This window comes from Microcaecilia unicolor, chromosome 4 (genome assembly GCF_901765095.1).
Source record: "Microcaecilia unicolor chromosome 4, aMicUni1.1, whole genome shotgun sequence".
Classification (NCBI taxonomy): domain Eukaryota; kingdom Metazoa; phylum Chordata; class Amphibia; order Gymnophiona; family Siphonopidae; genus Microcaecilia; species Microcaecilia unicolor.
This window is the reverse complement of record NC_044034.1, coordinates 293,454,056-293,478,082: the sequence shown is the minus strand read 5'-3', so window position 1 is coordinate 293,478,082 and position 24,027 is coordinate 293,454,056. Positions and strand designations below refer to the sequence as shown.

General features: G+C 48.5%; 1 protein-coding gene across 2 annotated transcripts in view; it reads right to left on the bottom strand.

Moving 5' to 3' along the window:
• The window catches only part of SLC20A1 (solute carrier family 20 member 1), a 131,905-nt gene that overhangs the window by 37,292 nt on the left and 70,586 nt on the right, over positions 1–24,027 (bottom strand). For both annotated transcript variants that reach the window (XM_030201711.1, XM_030201710.1), the window contains exon 7: positions 5,094–5,366. In XM_030201711.1, the coding sequence (XP_030057571.1) occupies positions 5,094–5,366 (273 nt within the window). The remainder of the gene's footprint in view (positions 1–5,093; positions 5,367–24,027) is intronic.

Sequence of the window (24,027 nt, the reverse complement as noted above, 5' to 3'; positions counted from 1 at the left end):
TCGGGATGTGCATGTAGGCGTCCTTCAAGTCCAGAGAGCATAGCCAATCGTTTTCCTGAATCATGGGAAGAAGGGTGCCCAGGGAAAGCATCCTGAACTTTTCCTTGACCAGATATTTGTTCAGGGCCCTTAGGTCTAGGATGGGACGCATCCCCCGTTTTCTTTTCCACAAGGAAGTACCTGGAATAGAATCCCAGCCCTTCCTGCCCGGATGGCACGGGCTCGACCGCATTGGCGCTGAGAAGGGCGGAGAGTTCCTCTGCAAGTACCTGCTTGTGTTGGAAGCTGTAAGACTGAGCTCCCGGTGGACAATTTGGAGGTTTGGAGGCCAAATTGAGGGTGTATCCTTGCCGGACTATTTGAAGAACCCACTGATCGGAGGTTATGAGAGGCCACCTTTGGTGAAAAACTTTCAACCTCCCTCCGACTGGCAGGTCGCCCGGCACTGACACTTGGATGTCGGCTATGCTCTGCTGGAGCCAGTCAAAAGCTCGTCCCTTGCTTTTGCTGGGGAGCCGAGGGGCCTTGCTGAGGCGCACTCTGCTGACGAGAGCGAGCGCGCTGGAGCTTAGCCTGGGCCGCAGGCTGTCAAAAAGGAGGATTGTACCTACCCTTACCAGAAGAGTAGGGAACAGTCTTAGTTCCCCCCAAAAGTCGTCTACCTGTAGAGGTAGAAGCTGAAGGCTGCCGGCGGGAGAACTTGTCGAAAGCGGTATCCCGCTGGAGGAGCTGCTCTACCACCTGCTCGACTTTCTCTCCAAAAATGTTATCCGCACGGCAAGGTGAGTCCGCAATCCGCTGCTGGATCCTATTCTCCAGGTCGGAGGCACGCAGCCATGAGAGTCTGCGCATCACCAAACCTTGAGCAGCGGCCCTGGACGCAACATCGAAGGTGTCATACACCCCTCTGGCCAGGAATTTTCTGCATGCCTTCAGCTGCCTGACCACCTCCTGAAAAGGCTTGGCTTGCTCAGGGGGGAGCTTGTCCACCAAGCCCGCCAACTGCCGCACATTGTTCCGCATGTGTATGCTCGTGTAGAGCTGGTAAGACTGGATTTTGGCCACGAGCATAGAAGAATGGTAGGCCTTCCTCCCAAAGGAGTCTAAGGTTCTAGAGTCCTTGCCCGGGGGCGCCGAAGCATGTTCCCTAGAACTCTTAGCCTTCTTTAGGGCCAAATCCACAACTCCAGAGTCGTGAGGCAACTGAGTGCGCATCAGCTCTGGGTCCCCATGGATCCGGTACTGGGACTCGATCTTTTTGGGAATGTGGGGATTACTTAGTGGCTTGGTCCAGTTCGCCAGCAATGTCTTTTTGAGGACATGATGCATGGGTACTGTGGACGCTTCCTTAGGTGGAGAAGGATAGTCCAGGAGCTCAAACATTTCAGCCCTGGGCTCGTCCTCCACAACCACCGGGAAGGGGATGGCCGTAGACATCTCCCGGACAAAGGCCGCAAAAGACAGACTCTCGGGAGGAGAAAGCTGCCTTTCAGGGGAGGGAGTGGGATCAGAAGGAAGGCCATCAGACTCCTCGTCAGAGAAATACCTGATGTCCTCCTCCTCCTCCCACGAGGCCTCACCTTCGGTATCAGACACAAGTTCACGGACCTGTGTCTGAAGCCGTGCCCGGCTCGACTCCGTGGAACCACGGCCACGGTGGGAGCGTCGAGAGGTAGACTCCCTCGCCCGCACCGGCGAAGCTCCCTCCGCTGACGTCGTCGGGGAGCCTTCCTGGGAGGCGACCGCAGTCGGTACCGCACGCGGCACCGATGTCGGAGACCTCACCCCGGGCAAGGGGCCAGCCGGCGCCTCACTCGACAGTACCAGAGGCGCAAGCACCCCCGGTACCGGAGGAGAAGGGCGCAACAGCTCTCCCAGAATCTCTGGGAGAACGGCCCGGAGACTCTCGTGCAGAGCGGCTGTGGAGAAAGACGTGGAAGCCGATGCAGGTGTCGATGTCAGAGTCTGTTCCGGGCGTGGAGGCTGTTCCGGGCTGTCCATAGTGGAGCGCATCGACACCTCTTGAACAGAGGGTGAGCGGTCCTCTCGGTGCCGATGCCTACTGGGTGCCGACTCCCTCGGCAACCCAGAGCTCTCGGTACCGATATGGGAAGGGGACCGGTGTCGATGCTTCTTCGACTTCTTGGGACGAAGCATGTCACCGGAGCTTCCCGGCACCGACGAAGAGGACGTAGAATCCAGCCGTCGCTTCCTCGGGGCCGAGGCCGAAGAGGGTCGGTCTCGGGGGAGGGGGGGGCTGTACCGCAGGAGCCCTCAGTAGGGGGAGACCCACCCAAAGGCTCACCGCCACCAGCAGGGGAATGGACAGCCCTCACCTGCACTCCAGTCGAAGCACCACCGTCCGACGACATCAGCAGAAGTGGAGGTCCCGGTACCACTGACGCAGCCCTCCGATGTGTCAGCCCCGATGCCTCGATACACTGGATGCAGTCGCGGCCGAGGACGGAGGTCTAGACGCTGGCGACGTCGATGCACTCGATACTCCCGGTGCCGATGCCGACGAAGAGCCCGAGAACAAAACGTTCCACTGGGCCAATCTCGCTACCTGAGTCCGCTTTTGTAAAAGGGCGCACAGACTACAGGCCTGCGGGCGGTGCCCAGCCCCCAGAAAATGAAGACACGACGCGTGCCTGTCAGTGAGCGAGATTACCCGGGCACACTGGGTGCACTTCTTGAAGCCGCTGGGAGACTTCGATGACATGGGCGGAAAAATCACGCCGGCGAGATCAAAACTCGTAATTGCGGTAGGCACCAAAAAGAGGGGAAGAAAAAAATTCGACCCGAGGCCTGGAAAGGGCCTACCCCGAAGACGAAAGAAAACTTACCGGGGCAAAAACTGGAAATAGCGGAAAAGGAAAAAGACCGAAAAGGTCCTTTCCCGAAATCCTCTCTTTTTTTTAGTTAGCGAAAGTCAAAAATAGACGCGCGAGGTCGACTTAAGGGGCGCGAACGGCGTAACACGACCGTACCGAGCGCGGACAAAAGAAGACTGGCCGGCACGAGCCGGTTTCGGGCAGGAAGACGGCCGCGCATGCGCGGTGCGCATCGGCGCGCGAGGACTAGCAAAGGCTTTTGCTAGTGAAGATTCCGATTGGAGGGGCTGCCGTGGACGTCACCCATCAGTGAGAACAAGCAGCCTGCTTGTCCTCGGAGAATATACAATACCATCTATGCACAGAAGGGACCCCAGGTTCCTTCCAGAACCTGCACTTAGGCAATGGTGTAGGAGATAGGTCCTGGCGCTTGAGAATCCAGGTATATACCTATTCTAAAACAACAAAAAAAAAAAAAGATGTCTGGATCTCAGGGAACCTGAACACCCGTAAGCAGGCAAATCTGGAAATGAACACTCCTCCGGCAGGTCTTTGCCTTAGGGCATGTCTGTTAAAACAAAACAAAAAACCAAAACAAACCATAAGGGGCCACAAGGGCACACCAAAACCAAGCTAGTCTTCATGAGGGCTGCACAGGTATTCACCTTCCCTCTGCTGAAGAGACAGAAATACTGGCAGGTGGGCTGCACAGACATTTATATTATGACATCACCCAGTAGTTCTTAGTCTCCCATCTGCTGGTCAGAGGTCACATACCCATTCGTCAGGAATGATATGGAGAGGAAGGAACAAGCAATTTAATAGCCACCCAATATAAAAAATGATTGTACTTGAGCAAAACCTTGCATTAGGCACCAGTGCACAGCCTCTTTGCCATTCATTTAAATGTACATCTGCTATTCCACCCCAATGTAGACACGTTTTAGGAGCACAATGCAAGAAAATTACCACCAGGTCCGAGGCAGTGTGAAGAATTAGCTTGTTCTCTACATTAGGGCAGAACAGCTAATAAGTATCTCCCTCTTATCTTCTGATCACCCATTCTCCAACCCCCCCCCCCCCCCCCAAGAATATTCTTGGTGTCTAGTGGTACCCCCTACCTTGCCAACCCGATCTCTCTATGCCCAACTTAATTAAAATAACCTCTTGTCTAGTCACAACACCACTCCTGACCCTTCCCCCAGGGCCTCCCCCCCCCCCCCCAAGAGCATATCTTAAAAAGATGCAGGTGTGATGCCCAATTGCTCCCATCTCTGGCAACATCACACCTGATCTTATGATGCATCCAGGGATGCACTGAGCAAGGTCTGCCAAATAAAGAACATCAAGGAATTTTTTTTTTTTTTTTTGGTTAAGTCTGGAATTCCACTAGACACCAGGGATCTATCTGTCTATATTTTAAATAAGTCTGGGGATGGGGGACTGCAGCGGCTCTAGGCAGAGACATGATGCAAAAGCCAGTGGCTTTTTTTTTTTTTTTAAATGTTACCCTTCCTGTCAGTGTGTGAGCCAATCGCCACTCATGTACTGACAAAAGGGGGGACATTCTGCAATGAGCTGTGGATCACTGCCACATTTTAAATGCAGTATTAATTTGCATGCTCAATGACTACTGCATTACATGGGCAATTTTTGCCGAACGCTCACAATAGAAGCTGTTCAAATCAGTGGCTAATGTGCCTCTTTATGCATCAAACCCCAGAATTCAAACACGCGTGGGATACACATAAAGGAATCCTGTTCAGAAGGAATGGATCCTAAGGAGCTTAGCCGAGATTGGGTGGCAGAGCCGGTGGCGGGGATAGTGCTGGGCAGACTTATACGGTCTGTGCCCTGAAGAGGACAGGTACAAATCAAAGTAGGGTATACACAAAAAGTAGCACATATGAGTTTGTCTTGTTGGGCAGACTGGATGGACCATGCAGGTCTTTTTCTGCCGTCATTTACTATGTTTTAACCTTCACTGCCTCAGGTACAGATTGTAAGCCTCAGGGAACAGTAAAATACCTCCTACAGGTTTTGCTAGTACACCTGAATGTAACTCACTTTGAGCTATCAATGAAAGGAAAGGGAAAAGATTCTCAAGAAGGGAGTCACAGTGTTCAAATGTCACAACTAATTCTTCAACCGGAAAGGAGCTTAACTGAGTTAACTGAACAAGAATCATTAAACTAGATCACCAAAAGTTTTGTCAGTCTTTCCCCACAAAATTAGGTCAATAATCTTACTTCAACTCACCACTAATTACATTGTCAACATTTGTTTCCTTCAGCTCCCTCTCATGCCCTTCTTCACAGTCTCCTAGATTAAAGGAAACTGTTCTCTCCTCCACAGCTGCTCTTTGTGGTATTGCAGCAGTCACTGTATTTGTAGTTGTGTTCTTGTTTTCAGCACAGATCCCATTACCAAGTGGTAGCTTAACACTCTCTGGGTCTTGTTTTAGAATTGGACGGTGCATATCCCTGTTCTTCTCCATCAAAGGACTCTCGGAAGGACTACTCTTGATTTCTTCTGTTGAGAGTTAAAAATAAACCCTTAATGTCATAGAAGAGAGGAGTAGGTGGAAGAAAAACAGAACTTACACTTGGGACAACCATTATGTTACCAACTTGTATGATTATTCATTCTAACACACAAAACATACAGGTCGAAAGGAAAAAAGGCAGCATCTGTTTCAACAAGCAGAACTGTTCAAGAAACCAGGACAATCATTAAGGGACAATGATTAGATACTTATAGAATTTGATTTCAGGATATAGATAAAAATGCCACGGTTTGGACAGCTAACATTTTAAACATGTGAAATTGTCACAAGAGTTGCATTTTATATCAAAAACAAGACAGATCAAATATTTTACATGCAGTTTTTTTTGGCCAAACCATCAATGGTACTTATCTTGTGACCTACTACTGTATAAAGCAAGGTTAACTCACTTGTAGCAGTTCTCCAAGGAAAGCAAGACATGCATTTTCATGTACGAGTTGACGTTTGACAAGGTCCACTGCGGACGCGCCCCAGTACTTTATAGCTTTAAGAAGTTTCTGGCAGCTTCTCTCTGTACATGTGCGAGTGCCTTTCTGGCCTGTGTGAGCACGCATGGCCAGCAGTACAACAAAGCTTTAAAAAGAAATTCCTAGGGGAGGTGGGAGAAGTGAGAATGTGTGTCCTACTGTCCTCGAACATCATCTGCTGCAGGCGTAACTTCACTCTCACTGAGGCTAAGACAGACATTTCTTACATATGGGAATCCCTAGCTACCAGGCTCACTGAAAAACAACTAAGGGATGACGGCTTGCAATGGCAAGGCCAACCAGAACCAATTAACCTGAAACCACATACAATCTTGTTGTGAAGGTGCCGCCTAGAAAAGAAGAAAAATAGGCCTAAGATAGTGGTTGGATTCTAGACACCAAATTCTGCAGGACTGACTGACCAAATTAGCTGTCACTCTGGGTATGCTGCTCAAGGCAGTAATGAGATGTGAATGTGTAGATTGAAGACTATGTTGCAGCAAATCTCCTCAATACAGGCTGATCAAGTGGGTTGATGTAGCCATGGCTCTAGCATTGTGAACTGTGGCATGACCCTCCATACAGTCAGCCCAGCATGGGAATAAGTTTAGAGATAGAGTCTGCTAGCCAAATTAATGCGCATTTCCTGTTTTGATCAAAAGAAATAAAAGCTGGGTGGACTGTATGGGCTTTAGTCCCATTCAGATAAAAAGTCCAAGGTGTACAGTACGCTTTTGCCAGGACAGGCATGAGGTTTTGGAAAGAAAGTTGGCAGGACGACTGAGTAAAATGGAACTCAGACACTACCTTAGGAAGGAACTTGGGTGCATGCGAAGAACTATTCTTATGATATCTTGTGTCATGTGGATTTGCTACTAGGGCCAAAAGCTCACCGACTCTTCAAGCTGAAGTTACCACCACCAAAAACAAGACCTTCCAGGTCAGGTAATTCAGACAACAGGAATCTAGCAGCTCAAAAGGAGCTTTCATCAGCTGGGGGAGGATGACATTGAGGTCCTATGGCACAGTAAGGCAGTATTGATGGAGGGCTTTGTCAACAGCAAACAACTAGAAGCTATACAAAGCTGGGCTTACCCCCTACATGGTGAGAAGCACAGAGGTGAACCCTTACAGAGTGGGTCTTCAAACCAGACTCAAAAGGTTCAGGAAGTATTCAAGAAGTTTTGTATAGGGCGAGATGGTCTAGGGCCCTGCCCTCAGCACAGATGGCAAACCTCCTCCACTTAAAAGTATAACACCTTTAGCAAAATCTGTCCAACAGGACTCTGGAGACACCCTCAAATGCTATGCTCTCAACATCCAGGGAATGAGGGCCAGGGACTTGAGATTGGGATGTGGAGGAGCCCCTCATTTTGCATGGTAGGTCTCGTGAAACAATCCAGTCTCCTCAGTTCTTCGCAGGACAACTCCAGAGAACTATATCTGTCTTGGACGGTAAGGTGTAATAAGGATCATGGTCCCCCGGTTCCCGTGAGTTTCAGCAAAGTCTTCCTGACTACAGGAATTGGATGTTATGCATACAGGAGACACCCCCCCCCCCCCCCCCCAAATTGAGGAGAAATGCATCAGACGCTAGTCTGTTGTGTGACCTCAGTCTGCAGCAAAACAGAGGGACCTTACTGAGATAAGAGGCAAAAAGATCCACCAACGGGGTGCCCCACTCTTGGAAGATCTTTTGGGCAACTCATGTTGTACCACTTGTGTGGTTGCATCATTCTGCTCAGTCTGCCAGACTGTTCTGCTTTTCTGCCAGGTATGTAGCTCAGAGCACCATGCTGTGTCTGGTGGTCCAGTGCCACATCCTCACAGCTTCTTGACACAAGGGTTCAGCAGCCACTCTCTGAAAACCTTCAGAGCATTCCATATCACCTATAGCTCTAGGAGGCCGACGTGAAGTTCGGTCTCCTAAGTGGAACAAAGACCTACATGGGCTCCCCACAACAGAGTGGATGTTCTTATTTTCTGCCAGGTACTTGTGACCTGGAATAGCCACTGTTGGAAGCTGAGCTAGATGGATCATTGGTTTGACCCAGTATGGCTATTATGTTCATCTGTTGTCAGCACCTGCTGAGTAATCTGGAATGGGAGTCCCAGGACCAAACTGACCTGAATAATCCACCAGAGAAGTGACTGGACCAACTCTTGGATAATGGAGATGACATCTGCAAGGTTCCCTGTGGCTTTACGCCACTGGGAAGTAAGGGTCCACTAGATGCTTCGCAAATGGAGGTGAGCCATGGGAGTGACATGCACAGTGGAGGCAATGTGGCCCATCAATCTCAACATCTGCCAAGCTGTGACCTGTTGGCTACTTCTGAACCTGAGTGGTGATGGCAATGAGGGCATCTGCCTGCAGGCAGGCCCGAGTCTGTACCATGTCTAGCAGGATTCCTATATACTCCAATTGTTGTACCAGGAGCAGATAGAACTCTGGGTCATTTATAATGGAACCCTAATAGCTCTAAAACCGGAATAGTTCTCTGCATGGATTCCAGAACACCCTCCTTTGACATGCTCCTCACCAACCAATCGTCCAGGTAGGGAAACACATGCACCTCTAGTCCGTGTAGTGATGCTGCGACTACAGCAAGACAAAAAAATTCTTGGGGGGGGAGGGGGGGGGGGGGAAGGGGCCAAACGGTAAGATGTGATACTGGAAGATATGCTTCCTACTCTGACTGGGATATATCTGGATATGGGTGTAAGCATCCTTTAAACCCAGAGAGCATAGCCAATCATTTTTCCGAATTATGAGAAGGGTGCCCAGGAAAATCATCCTGAATTTTTTCTCTTGACCAAAAATCTGTTCAGGGCTCTTAGGTCTAGGAATAGGACAAAATCTCTCTCTTCCCTCCCCCCCCCCCCCCCCCCCCCCTGGAAGTCCTTGAATAGAATCATGGAACAGGTTCAACTGGATTGGCCTTGAGAAGGAAGGAGAGTTCCTCTGCAAGCATTTCCTTGGCTAAGCGCTGAGGAATCACGCGATGGGGCAATTTGGAGATTTGTGTTGCCACAAGTGACCACGTTTCCTGGAAAAATTTCAGCCTCCCTCCCACTACAAGGTCATTCCAGACCAACACACTTATTGTGGTTATACTCTGAGCCTGTCAAAGCCTGTCGGTGGCTTTAACTGGAAGCCTGCTTCTGCCAAGGACGGGAGCACTGGGCCTGTTGCCGAGGTATTCTTGCGCCTTTGAGAGTAATAGGAACCTCTTCTAAAGCCTCCAGAATATCGCCACGATGTAGAAGACACAGAAGGGGGCAGGTGAGTCAGAACTTGATGGTATCAGCATGTTTTTAATGAGATCCACCACCTCTTCCACCTTGTCCTAAAAAATAAGATTTGTCTCCATGGCAAGGGATGTCCACCAACCTCTCCCAAGCTGCAGGTTCTAGGTCAGAAACACATAGCCAAGAGTTGACATTCCTACACCTAAAGCCGGGATGCCACAGAGAAATCAACAGTGCTCCTAGCTAGATATTTTCTATACTTCTGTTTACTGGATAACTGGCGAAGCTCTGTGGACTGCTCTGTTGTGAGAGAATCCGCAAACGGTACAATGGACATCAAGGACTGCAAGTACAGGCCTGTGTGCAGTTTGTAGGTCTGTGTGCTGAAAATAATAATGGAGATTTGAAGGAAAAAAAAAAAAAACCAAACTAAACCACCCAAAACTTTCCACCAAAAGGAGCCCAGAATTAGGTCTTGTCTACCTAGGGGAGTCAAGGCATGAGTGCAGCAGCTCTGGTCATTTTGAGAGCGAATTAGACTTAAATGGAATGGCGGGGTAAGTCTTTTTGAATCTGGAAGCCTTCTGTACTCTGTATGTGGAGTCTGCCTTCTCAGGTACTACCTGCACACAGAGAAGAGGTCTCCCAGTTCCTGATCTGCACACCCCACAGGACACTGTGAACCTGGACTGTCATAGTTTCCTGCAGAAAAGAATCATATTCCAGGACTTAACTCAGCCCTGAGCTTGTCCTCCACATCCAACTGAAATGGAATGGCAGCCGTCATTTCCCTATGAAAGCCAAAATAGGAGAGCTCCTCTGGAGGAGATCTCTATCTTGGGGAGGGGGTCCAAGGGTATGCCTAAAGCAGTGGTGTGCTGGTACATTTTTAACAAACAGGCTCTCTCCCCGGTCCACCTCGGTGCCCCCCCATCCACCACTGCGCCCCCCCCCCCCAAATTGCAGAGCTGGCTATAGCTGGGGAAGGGGGGGGGGGGGGGGCGCAATGCATTACTCTCTCCAGGAAAAAAAAATTAAACGATCCCAGGTTCCAATCTAATTCATGTTGAATATGGGATAAAATGCCATAAATAAGTAAATAAACTTTTAATGTTGAGCACCTGATTCTCAAAGTGAACACATTCCAAACACTATAATGAAAATAAAATTATTTTTTTCTACCTTTGTCTGGTGACTTTTTCTCTGATCATGCTGGCCCAGTATCTGATTCTGCTGCTCTCTATCTGTTCCCTTGACTCCGTTTCCAGGGCTTCCTTTACATTTCTTTTCTTTCCTCCTTTCTTCTTCATTTCTGGTCCTCCGCAGACTTGACTGTACAGTGAATCCAGCTTCTGCCTATTTTCTCCATCCATGTGCAGTTTCTCTCCTCACTTCCTCTTCCCTCATCTAATCTCCTTCCTCTATCTTCCCTCCATGTCTAGCATTTCTTCTCTCTCCCTTCCCTCCCCTCCATCCATGTCCAGAATGTCTCTTGCTCTCTCCCCTCCATCCATGTCCTGAAACTCTCCTCTCCCCGCTGCCCCTCTCTATCCATCCATGCCCAGCAATTCTCTTCTCTCCCCTGCCCCCCCTACCCATCCATGCCCAGCAATTCTCTCCCCTGCCCCCTCTGTCCATCCATGCCCAGCAGTTCTCTCCCCTGCCCCCCTCTGCCCATCCATGCCCAGCAATTCTCCTCCCTCCTCTCCCCATCCATGTCTAGCGATGTCCTTCGCCCCCACCCTCCCCTCCCGCCAGTTTCAATTACCTCCCTCGAAGCGCCGCATTATTTAAGACCCTGCTGCCCGTCTCCAACTGCCTTTCCCTGCTTGCTTCTGAGGAGTTTGCGCCCTTAGTCCTGCCTTCGCGGAAAAAGGAAACTATTTTGAACCAGCTAAGTTCAGATTATTAGTTTAAGCAAACTTTATCCAGTCTAGATTATTGTAATATCATTTTTAACGGCTGTACAATGATGCTTATTAAGCATTTGCAGCTTATTCAGAATATGGCAGCACAATTGATTTTCTCAGTCTATAGGTCTGCTGCTGGTAAAATTGCACTGGCTTCCTGTGGAGTCTATGCAGAGCTCAGTTTAAATTCTACATTATCACTTAAGATCATATTTATGTGACTTGATTACTTTTTTGCACAACAGTTCCACTAGTAATAGAACTTGTAGCCAGATTTTGAAGTTTTTTTTGGTCAGACTAGTTAGGAAGCTACTTGACTATTCCCTTCATTATCAAATGGCAGCATTGTGGAATTAGTCTCCTTTAGAGATTCGTTTGCTTAATAATTATCAGTCCTTTTGTAAAGCCCTTAAAACCTTTTAAATTCAATAAGTGTGGTAAGTAGTAAGTTGTGTTGTCTTTCTAGATAAGTGATTTTCAACCTTTTTCATCTCATGGCACACTGACAAGGCACAAAGATTGTCAAGGCACACCATCAGTTTTTTAAGGATATTTTAAAATCATTTAACAAATGAGTATTAAGATTGTGTTTAAGTTCAAAAATTCAATTTTTAATCATTGTGCTATCTTAATAGTTGAATATATATATATATTTTTTTTTTTATTTTTTTTTTTTTTTTATTGAAGACAAGTTGGTAAAAGGGCAACAATACACTCAAAGATAACAAAATTAGCTGCAAATAACATACATTCAAAACCAACAATTTTAAAGTGAATACCCACCACCCACCCATTACAGTACTGATGGTGATCACATCCCTTCACTGCACCCTATCTGTAGGTTCATAGGCTCAAATTCCTTTATAATAGGCTCCCACCAGGCACACACTTCTAGAACTACCTCCATAATGACAAAGTAATGAGATCATACCAAATGGACCAATCTGAATGTCATATAATTTTCACTATGTAATAATCCGGTAAAAATTGTGACGAGAACTAGCAAACTGCCACAGGAACACAAACATCTAACTCAAAGACTCACTGTAATTGAATTAGTTAACAACGTATGGCCAAGTTAAAGTAGATTTAGTATGAAGAGTCCATTAACTTCCTCATGGTATCTGGGTACACAAACCGGGAAATTTAGCCTGTGTTTTTCCCCCTCACCTTTTCTCCGATGCTTCCCGCCTATACAGAACCAGGAAGTTACACCACAGAAAGAGAAGATTCGGGGGTTGGTACGAACAGGCTTTCAATTGCTGTCCACTGCCGCCAACCACTACAGAAGAAATCTTATAAAGCCAGCTCACTGGGTGAGGATGGGACAGGAGTGACAGAAAACTCCTGCGACACACTGGTTGAAAAACACTGTTCTAGATACACTATTGTTGCCGTTTTGACAGGGTTCTTTTATCAATGTTTTTATGTTAATATTTTCTATTTAGATAGAACTCTGCTGACTTCTTTTTTTTCATATTTATTTTATTATTTTCCATTAGAAACAAAACTTAATAGCAGTATCAATGTACAGAATACAGTAAACCGCATTTCTTATTAGTCTGTTAACATGTTTCCAACTATTTTTAGTTTTGTATCTTCTACAGTTTTGTCTCTACCTAGAACGATGGCAAAAATACCCCAAGAAATAGTTCATTGCGGTACTAGAAGACCCATGTAACGTAAGTGTTCTCCGAGGAAAGCAAGCATCTATTCTCTCAAGTGGGAGATGTCATCCATGGAGCCCAGTGCAGACACTGCCACTTTTAAAACTGAGGAAATGCCCCCACTGCGAATACCTTCCCGTCTGATGCTTAAGCGCTGGACCAGCAGTATAATACTAAGACAACTGTAGCAGGAGGCAGGTGGGATGTGAACATATGCCTGCTGCTCTCTGAAAACACCTGCTACAGGTAACTTTGCTTTCTCAGAGGACAAGCAAGCATGATATTCTCACATATGGGACTCACTAGCTACCAGGCTCACAAATACAAACTTGGGAACTAAGGAGAAAATAAGCCTGGCAGAAAAAAAAAGGGTGTCAGAGGGCGGAATTGACATTCAACTAATAAAAAGATTTTGCAGGACTGCTTGTTCAAAGCAGTTATCTCGCCTCGAATGCTGCTCCAGACAGTAGTGGACAGAAGACCATGTTGCAGCCTTGCAAATGGAGGCAGAGCAGAAATGGGCTACTGAAGCCGCCATGGCTCTTACATTGTAAGCGGTGACACGGCTATGAAGGGTCAGCCTGGCCTGAGCATACGTGTAAGAGAGAATCAACCAGCCAAGTCGAGACAGTATGTTTGGAGATGGGAATCTCTAATCTGTTAGGGTTGAAGGATACAAGCTGGGAGAACTTCCTAGGAGGTTTTGTACGCTCCAGATAGTACGCTAGAGCACACTTGCAGTCTAAGTTATGCAGTGCTGCTTCTTCAGGACGAGAGTGTGGCTTATGGAAGAAAGGAAGTTAAGTGGAACCTAGATACCACTTTTAGAGGAATTTGGGGTGGGTTCAGAGAACAACCCTGTCTTGATAGAACCTGTTTAAAGGAGGATCTGCCACTAGGGCTTGAAGTTCGCTTATTCTTCTGGCAGAAGTGCTATTAAACGAAGATATTTCCCAGAAGCAGATATTCTCCAAGGACAGCAGGCCTTATATTCTCACAAGTGGGTAATGCGGAGCTGCGTAACCCAGTCCAGAGCTTATAAACTTTACAGAGTTTTGTGGAGCGCGAGACATGCTCCACCACGAGGGCACGGTTACTACAGTTAAATACTACAGCATTAAAAAAAAAAAAAAGAAGAAAAGAAAAGAAAAATAGGAGACAACTCCTAGGGGAGGTGTGAGGGTTTGTGAGAATATAAGGTCTGATCAAAAATACATAGTAAAAAATTTTTTAGATACATTAAAAGCAGGAAACCGGCCAAAGAGTCGGTTGGGCCGCTGGACGAAAATGGTGTTAAAGGGGCAATCAAGGAGGACAAAGCCGTAGCGGAGAAATTAAATGAATTCTTTGCTTCGGTCTTCACCGAGGAGGATTTGGGGGGGACACCGGTGCCGGAAAGAATATTTGAAGCGGGGGAGTCGGAGAAACTAAACAAATTCTCTGTAACCTTGGAGGATGTAATGGGTCAGTTCAGCAAGCTGAAGAGTAGTAAATCACCGGGACCTGATGGTATTCATCCCAGAGTATTAATAGAACTAAAAAATGAACTTGCGGAGCTACTGTTAGAAATATGCAATCTGTCCCTAAAATCGAGTGTAGTACCGGAAGACTGGAGGGTAGCCAATGTTACTCCGATTTTTAAGAAGGGTTCCAGAGGAGATCCGGGAAATTATAGACCGGTGAGTCTGACGTCGGTGCCGGGCAAGATGGTGGAGGCTATTATTAAGAATAAAATTGCAGAGCATATACAAAAACATGGACTGATGAGACAAAGTCAGCACGGATTTAGTGAAGGGAAGTCTTGCCTCACCAATCTAATGCATTTTTTTGAGGGGGTAAGCAAACATGTGGACAATGGGGAGCCGGTTGATATTGTATATCTGGATTTTCAGAAGGCGTTTGACAAAGTGCCGCACGAAAGACTCCTGAAGAAATTGCAGAGCCATGGAATCGGAGGTAGGGTATTATTATGGATTAAGAACTGGTTGAAAGATAGGAAGCAGAGAGTAGGATTGCGTGGCCAGTATTCTCAGTGGAGGAGGGTAGTTAGTGGGGTCCCGCAGGGGTCTGTGCTGGGTCCGTTGCTTTTTAATGTATTTATAAATGACCTAGAGATGGGAATAACTAGTGAGGTAATTAAATTCGCTGATGACACAAAATTATTCAGGGTCGTCAAGTCGCAGGAGGAATGTGAACGATTACAGGAGGACCTTGCGAGACTGGGAGAATGGGCGTGCAAGTGGCAGATGAAGTTCAATGTTGACAAGTGCAAAGTGATGCATGTGGGTAAGAGGAACCCGAATTATAGCTACGTCTTGCAAGGTTCCGCGTTAGGAGTTACGGATCAAGAAAGGGATCTGGGTGTCGTCGTCGATGATACGCTGAAACCTTCTGCTCAGTGTGCTGCTGCGGCTAGGAAAGCGAATAGAATGTTGGGTGTTATTAGGAAGGGTATGGAGTCCAGGTGTGCGGATGTTATAATGCCGTTGTATCGCTCCATGGTGCGACCGCACCTGGAGTATTGTGTTCAGTACTGGTCTCCGTATCTCAAAAAAGATATAGTAGAATTGGAAAAGGTACAGCGAAGGGCGACGAAAATGATAGTGGGGATGGGACGACTTTCCTATGAAGAGAGGCTGAGAAGGCTAGGGCTTTTCAGCTTGGAGAAGAGACGGCTGAGGGGAGATATGATAGAAGTGTATAAAATAATGAGTGGAATGGATCGGGTGGATGTGAAGCGACTGTTCACGCTATCCAAAAATACTAGGACTAGAGGGCATGAGTTGAAGCTACAGTGTGGTAAATTTAAAACGAATCGGAGAAAATTTTTCTTCACCCAACGTGTAATTAGACTCTGGAATTCGTTGCCGGAGAACGTGGTACGGGCGGTTAGCTTGACGGAGTTTAAAAAGGGGTTAGATAGATTCCTAAAGGACAAGTCCATAGACCGCTATTAAATGGACTTGGAAAAATTCCGCATTTTTAGGTATAACTTGTCTGGAATGTTTTTACGTTTGGGGAGCGTGCCAGGTGCCCTTGACCTGGATTGGCCACTGTCGGTGACAGGATGCTGGGCTAGATGGACCTTTGGTCTTTCCCAGTATGGCACTACTTATGTACTTATCCTCAGAGAATACCTGCTAAAGGTAAGTACCTTCACTTTCTTTGAGGACACGGTGGCCATTAATTCTCATAAATGGGGTATCCATAGCATTCAGGCTCACCGAAAACAAAACTTTGGTCAATTGGGCCTCGCATCTGTGAGGACATAACTCAGATTAAACTGAAACTATATACAACTGAGCGAGAGCAGCCTGGAACAGAATAAAACAGGCCTGGGGAGGGGGGGGGGAGGGTAGGTGGAGTTGGATTCTAGACCCCAAACAGATTCTGTAACACTGCCTGCCCGAACTGATTGTCGCATCGGGTATCCTGCTCCAGGGCAGTAATGAGATGCGAAATCTGTGGACTGAAGACCGCATCAAAATTTGCAAAGCTGCTTCAATGGAGGCTAACCACAAGTGGGCTACAAACACAGCCATGGCTCTGACACGACTCTCCAATGTCAGCCCAGCCTGGGCATAAGTGAAAAAAATGCAATCTGCTAGCCAATTAGAGAGATTGTGTGTTTCCCACATCCTGTTGGGATCAAAAGAAAAAAATATTGGGCAGACTGTCTATGGGGCCTTGTCTGCTCCACATAATAGGCCAATGCTCTCTTGCAGTCCAAGGTATGCAAGGGGCTCTTGTCAGGACGGGCAAGAGGTCAGGGAAAGAATGTTGGCAACCAACAATCGACTGCTTCAGATGGAATTCTAACAGAACCTTTGCAGGAACTTAGGGTGAATGCAGGGGACTACTCTGTTACGATAAAACTCATTTAAGGTGCATTCAATACTACAGCCTGCAGCTCACTGACCCTAGGAGCTGAACTGCCACCAAGAAAATGACCTTTCAGTCAGGTACTTCAGATGTCAGGAATTCAGTGGCTCAAAAAGGAGCTTTCATCAGCTGTGTGAGAACAAATGTTGAGGTCCCATGACAAAGGCAGAGGTTTAACAAGGTGCTCTGACAAAAGCAAAAAAAAAACTCATGAAGCAAATTTGAGGCTGTCCCGAGATGGGCTCACCCTCTATACGGAGTTGGTCTTGAGACCAGACTTGAGAGGTGCAGAAGGTATTCAAGCTTGGTCCATGTAGGACGGGAAACAGGATCTAGGGCCTTGCCCTCACACCAGACAGCAAACCTCCTCCATCTGAAAGACCACCACCTCTTAGTGGAATCTTTCCTGGAAGCCAGCAAGACCTGGGAGATACCTAAGGAAGCAAATTCTAGGCTCTCAACATCCAGGCTGTGAGGGCCAGAGACATCCCTCATTCTGCATGATGAAGGTTAGAAAACACTCCAATCTCCATGGATCTTCGGAGGATAACTCCAGAAGAGGAGGGAACCAGCTCTGCCATGGCCAGTAAGGCGTGATCAAGATCATGGTCTTGCTTGAGTTTCAAGTCTTCCCCACAAGAGGAAGGGAAAATTAGGTTCTTACCGTGATAATTTTCTTTCCTTTAGTCATAGCAGATGCAGCCATTACAGATGGGTTGTGTCCATCAACCAGCAGAGGGAGATAGAGAGCACACTTTTTTCAGTGCCTCATACCAGCTTGCTCCACTGCCTCTCTTCAGTATTTGAAGCTTCCAAAACAGTATGGCAAACCGCAATGGGAATAACATGAGCTTTCCTCACAGCGAACGATGGCCCTACAAAGGGCATTAACTCAGAATGGAGGGAATAAACTCATCCTCCCGGAAGGAATAAACTCATCCTCCACTGAGACATAACTGGAGGGAATAAACTCATCCTCCAAAACATGAAAATGGAGGGAATTAAGTCATCCTCCTTTAATTGAACAAGAATCCTGAAGACTGTTTTCCGACTTTCTCCCAAGGACGGAATCTCCAGGAAACACGAACAGAACCCGAAATAGATTTACAGCAGATAGCATCAGACAGGGAGGGATCATGGCTGCATCTGCTATGACTAAAGGAAATAAAATTATCACGGTAAGAACCTAATTTTCCCTTCCTTGTCATCAAGCAGATGCAGCCATTACAGATGGGATGTATCAAAGCAATCCCTAGATAGGGTGGGAACAAGCCACACCATGCGCCAGCACTTGCGCTCCAAAATGTGTGTCCCTCCTGGCAGCCACATCCAGCCTGTAATGTCGGGCAAAAGAGAGCTTAGAAGCCCATGTTGCTGCACTACAAGTCTCTTGAAGAGAGAGTGCTCCAGTTTCAGCCCAAGAAGAGGAAATTCCTCTAGTGGAATGCGCCTTAAAGGCATCAGGCGGAGGCCGGCCGGCAAGCAAATAAGCTGAAAAGATAGATTCTTTAAGCCAGCGGGCAATAGTGGCTTTAGACGCTGGAGACCCTCTGCGAGGACCCGATAGCAAAACAAACAGATGATCAGATGTCCTGAAAGACTTAGTAATTCGCAGATACTGCAGCAGAGTCCTGCGCACGTCCAACAGGTGCAATTGCCCAAAAGATTCTGGAAACTCCTCCTCGACAAAGGAGGGCAAGAAAATAGGTTGGTTTAGGTGAAACGCTGAAACCACCTTAGGCAAGAAGGAAGGCACGGTACGAACCGTGACCCCGGACTCTGAAAACTGCAGAAAAGGGTCTCTACAGGACAGCGCCTGGAGCTCTGACACCCGTCTCGCCGAAGTAATGGCCACAAGAAAAACGGCCTTTAGTGTCAAGTCTTTCTCCGATGCTCGCAGAAGCGGCTCAAAAGGAGAAGCCTGCAGGGCCTTCAAAACTAGCCTCAGGTTCCAAGCTGGACAGGGTGCACGCACGGGAGGACGGAGCCGAAGCACCCCTCTAAGAAACCGTGCCACATCCGGAAGAGCAGCTAAAGACACGCCTTCAACCTTGCCACGCAGGGAGGCCAACGCTGCCACTTGCACCCGCAGGGAATTATAGGCCAAGCCTTTTTGTACACCATCCTGCAAAAAGTCCAGAATCGGTGAGACAGGAGCCCGCAGGGGTGTGATCTCTCTGGAAGCACACCAGACTTCAAACTGGCGCCAAATCCTGGCATAAGCCACGGAAGTGGAACGCTTGCGGGCTTGCAGGAGAGTGGTAATTACTTTATTGGAATAGCCTCTGCCTCTCAATTGCGCCCTCTCAATCGCCAGGCCATAAGACCAAATCGGCCGGCGTCCTCCATGGTCACCGGACCCTGTGACAACAGGTTGGGAACCAGAGGTAACTGAAGGGGATCCTCTACGAGCATCTGTCGGAGGTCCGCATACCAAGGCCTCCTGGACCAATCCGGGGCGACGAGAACCACTTCTCCTGGATGCAGCCGAATCCGCAGGAGCATTCGCCCTATCAAGGGCCACGGAGGGAACACATACAGTAGGCCCGGAGGCCAGGGTTGAGCCAAGGCATCCAACCCCGCCGCGCAAGGATCTCTCCCATCTGCTGAAGAAGCATGGGACTTTGGCATAGGTGCTTGTCGCCATTAGATCCATCACAGACTTGCCCCACTTGGCACATATCTGCAGGAACACTTCGTCTGCTAGTTCCCACTCCGCTGGATCGATCTGATGCCTGCTTAGATAATCGGCTTGCACGTTGCTCTGACCTGCAATGTGAGCTGCCGACAGAAACTGTAGATGCAGCTCGGCCCAGTGGCAAATTTGTTCGGCTTGCGCGGCTAGAGCTCTGCACTGAGTGCCACCTTGTCGATTTATGTAGGCCACTGCTGTCGTGTTGTCCGACATCACTCTGACAGCCAATCCTTCCAGGGTCACTTGAAAGACCAGAAACACCTGAAACACCGCTTTCAACTCCAGGCGGTTGATGGACCACTCCGACTCCTCGGGTGTCCATAGACCCTGGGCATGCTTCCCCTTGCAATGTGCACCCCAGCCTTTCAGACTGGCATCTGTCACCACTAGGCACCAATCGGGGAGCGCCAGCGGCATTCCTCGCCGCAGCATGCTGTCTGAGAGCCACCACTCCATGCTGAGTCGGGCCGCAGGGAGCCAAGAAAGTTTGCTTTGGTAATCCTGAGATACTGGAGACCATCTTTGGAGTAGAGCATACTGTAGAGGTCTCAGGTGCGCTCTCGCCCAGGGCACCAGTTCCATGGTGGCCGTCATCGATCCCAGCAGCTGGACAATGTCCCAAGCTCGCGGGCGGGGCATCCTCAGGAGCAGACGGACCTGATTCTGAAGCTTGCACCGCCTTTGCTCGGGTAGGTACACATACCCCGAGGCTGTGTCGAACCTGGCCCCCAAATAGTCTAGAGACTGCGAGGGGGTCAGGTGACTTTTGGCCAAATTGACGACCCAGCCCAGAGATTGAAGTACTGAGACCACTCTGGCTGTTACATGCTGACTCTCTGCAGCAGAGTTTGCTCGAATGAGCCAGTCGTCCAAGTACGGGTGAACCCGAATACCCTCTTGCCTTAGAAAGGCAGCTACTACCACCATAACCTTCGAAAAGGTGCGGGGAGCTGTGGCGAGGCCAAAAGGCAAGGCCCGGAACTGGAAATACTTTCCCATCACCGCAAACCTCAGAAACTTCTGGTGCGGGGGCCAAACTGGAATGTGCAAATAAGCTTCTTTCAGGTCCAGAGACGTGAGAAACTCTCCTGGCTGTACCGCCGCAATGACGGAGCGCAGGGTTTCCATGTGAAAATGCCGCACTCTCAGGGACTTAATTCTTTTAAGTCCAGAATAGGGCGAAAAGACCCTCCTTTTCGCGGCACCACAAAGTAGATGGAGTAGCGGCTGCAGCCGTGTTCGGCGGGAGGTACCGGGGACATGGCCCCTATCTGAATCAGACCTTGTAAAGTCTCCTCTACCGCCGCCCGTTTGGCGGCAGAACCGCATCGGGACTCCACAAACACGTCTCTTACAGGGGCGTCAAATTCTATTCTGTAACTGTCTCTGATCAGGTCCAAGACCCACTGATCTGAAGAAATGTTGGCCCACTCCTCGGCAAAGAGGGAAAGACGTCCTCCGATGACAGGACTCGAGGAGAGGGCCGGCGCACCATCACTGAGAGGGTCGCCCCTGAACTCCAGGCCTTGAGCCAGTGGCTGTGGAACGTTTGTCCGAGCGAAAGGAGTTCCTCTGCTGAAAACGGACACGAGAAGTCTGTAAGAGGAGTGGACCGCTGCACCCTTAGAGGAAGGCCGAGGCCTATCTTCGAGCAAGCGCTGGGGTTTAGCCTCACCCAGGCCCTTCACAATTTTCTCCAACTCCTCACCAAACAGGAGAAGGCCTTGAAAGGGCAACTTCACCAACCTTTGCTTAGAGGCCATGTCCGCCACCCAATACCATAGCCAAAGAAGACGGCGAGCCGCCACTGCTACTGCCATGTGTTTAACCGAAGCTCTGACAATATCATAAAGGGCGTCAGCAAGAAAGGACAAGGCCGACTCCATCCGCGGAGCCACATCTGAAAAGGGCTCTGCTCCATCACCGGGCTGTTCCACTGCCTGTTGCAACCAAGCCAGGCAGGCTCTAGCAGCATAACAACTGCATGCAGACGCCCGAATAGTGAGACCTGCAATTTCAAATGACCGTTTAAGTGCTGATTCCAGTCTACGGTCTTGAATATCCTTCAGGGCAACACCTCCTTCAACAGGGAGGGTAGTTCTCTTTGTCACAGCTGTGACTAGGGCATCCACTTTAGGCATAGCAAAGCGAGCCATATGCTCCTCACTCAGAGGGTATAATTGCCCCATAGCCCTGGAAACTTTCAAAGGTCCCTCGGGGTCAGCCCATTGAGACGAAATAAGCTCTTGGATGGAGTCATGCAAAGGAAAGGCTCCAGCAGGCTTTTTGGTACTAGCCATCCTAGGATTCAGAGGAGGCTGTGCCACTGGCAGGGTCCTCAATAGAGAGAGCCTGCAGGGCATCAGAAATAAGCGCTGGCAGCTCATCACGGTGGAAAATCCTCACCGCGGAGGGATCGTCCAGATCCTGAGTCACTTCTGCACCAGACTCTGGCTCCTCAGACCATGAAGGCCTGCCAGAGTCCTCCAAATCCTTGCAGCCCAACCACGGGGGGGAAAATGGAGGTGCAGCACTCTCTGAAGGGGAATGAGCCCTTCTGCGCTTCATATTCTGCCAATTATCAGGGAATAACGCCTCAGAGGGCATACCCAGGCTAGAATCCACCGGGGGGGGGGGGGGGGGGGGGGGGGGGGGGCATTAGAAGAGGCCCATGTCGGGCTTTGTGGGAGAGCTCTTTTAAGCATGTATGCTTTATGCATTAATAAGACAAAATCAGGGGAGAAAAACTCACCCTGGGCACCCGGATCTCTGCCGGGGCTAGTAGCTCCCATATCAGCCTCACTCCGAGGCCTCCCCCCGGGCTCAGGACTCTCCGTCTCAGCGGAGGTCGCGCCATGTGGTAAATTCAAAATGGCGCCAGCTGCCAGCTCAGAGCGCGAACAATCGTCGCTCGCCATGCTCGGGCCGGCTCTAACGTCTGTACAGCACGATTTACAGAGCTCCGCTGCTGATCTGCACTTGCCACACTTGGAACAGCGCTTTACTGTCTCCGCAGCCATCGCCGAAAACGGCGGTAAAATTCAAAATGGCGGTTCGCGCCAAAATCGCCCCGATCGCGGGCCCACCCCGGAGGAGTCAGAAAACACTCTTACCTCACTGGACCGAGTACCACAGCTCCGGTCCCACAGAAAAAGGCAAGGAAAAACCTCTGTTCCAGCGTCTAAGCACTTTTTTTTTTTTACGCTGTGAGGAAAGCAGAGGTAAATAGAACTCCGGAGGCTCAGGTGAGTGGGAAAGGCAGGGAAAGGGCAAACCTATGTGCCTGCATCCACTGTTGGTGGGGAAGGACAGGGAAAGCTAAGCAATGTGTCCACATCCACAGAGGTATGGGTAAGGCAGGGAAAGGGCGAACCTATGTGCCTTTAAAGTGAAGCTGCTATAGCCTCCAACACCCCTGCTAACAACTGCCAAAAGCACAGGAGCAACCTCCAGGCAGATTTTAGATGGAGCTCGAAGAAGCTGTAGCCACTCTGCTAGGGGAGACAGAGAATACTGAAGAGAGGCAGTGGAGCAAGCTGGTATGAGGCACTGAAAAAAGTGTGCTCTCTATCTCCCTCTGCTGGTTATTGGACACAACCCATCTGTAATGGCTGCATCTGCTTGATTACAAGGAATGGGAGAATACACATAAATAAGACCTGACCCTCAATGCAGGAGGAAGACATCTGATGCTAGTCTGTTGTGAGCCTGAAGTCTGGACCAGAACTGAGGGTCTTTGCCACTTACCTGAATCACAAAGAGATCCACCAAAGGGGTGCCCCACATTTCAGAAGATCTACTACTAACTACTACTATTTAGCATTTTTATAGCGCTACAAGGCGTACGCAGCGCTGCACAAACACAGAAGAAAGACAGTCCCTGCTCAAAGAGCTTACAATCTAAAAGACAAAAATAAAGTAAGCAAATCAAATCAATTAATGAGGGACCACTCGTGCGGTTGCATAACCCTGCACGGCCAGGCTGTTTTTGCCCACCAGATAAGTGGCCTGAAGGAACATCCCACATCCAGACACCCTACGGAGATCCTCACAGGCCCCTGTCTCTGACCAGCAGACTGACTAGTCTAGTAGCACTAAGGGGGAAAATTAAGTCACATACACCAAAACACCTTAAAAAAAATTCTCAGTCTCCATCTTCTGGTATTTATCTGTGTCAGTCTGGAGAGACGCTACAGAAAACTATTTAACATGACATCTGGTCTTACATCCCCTAATTGCACTTTGCAGTTCAAAGCAGATAACATCAAGAGCCAGAACAATCCTTTGGGAGGACAATTAGAAAAGGTGACAATTAAAATTAAAGTTATTTATACACTAAATTCCTTAAGGAAATCCACACCCAACACATAGATCAATTTCATCCCCTTCAAGAACAAGCAGCATCTTTAAAAAAAATATTTGAAAAGCATGGTGCTTTCAAAGGAAAAACAAAGGATCCATTTTAGGTTAGTGGGGATATCATTCCAAAGTTTGGGCCCTACAGATAAAGACCCATCTGATTCCACTTGAAGCGTTGTTGATATGGTTGCCTGTGGACCTTCCCAACATTAAGGCACAGAACACCAGACACAAGAGTTTAAACTGCACTTGAAACTCAATTGGCAGCCAATGTAGATCTCTCAAAACTAGAAACAGTCACAAGACCTTGGCTAATAAATGTGCAGCAGTATTCTGAACTGCAGTCTCAATTTGAAACTTAGGAAAACTACAGGCAAAAAACTTTTCCTTGATAA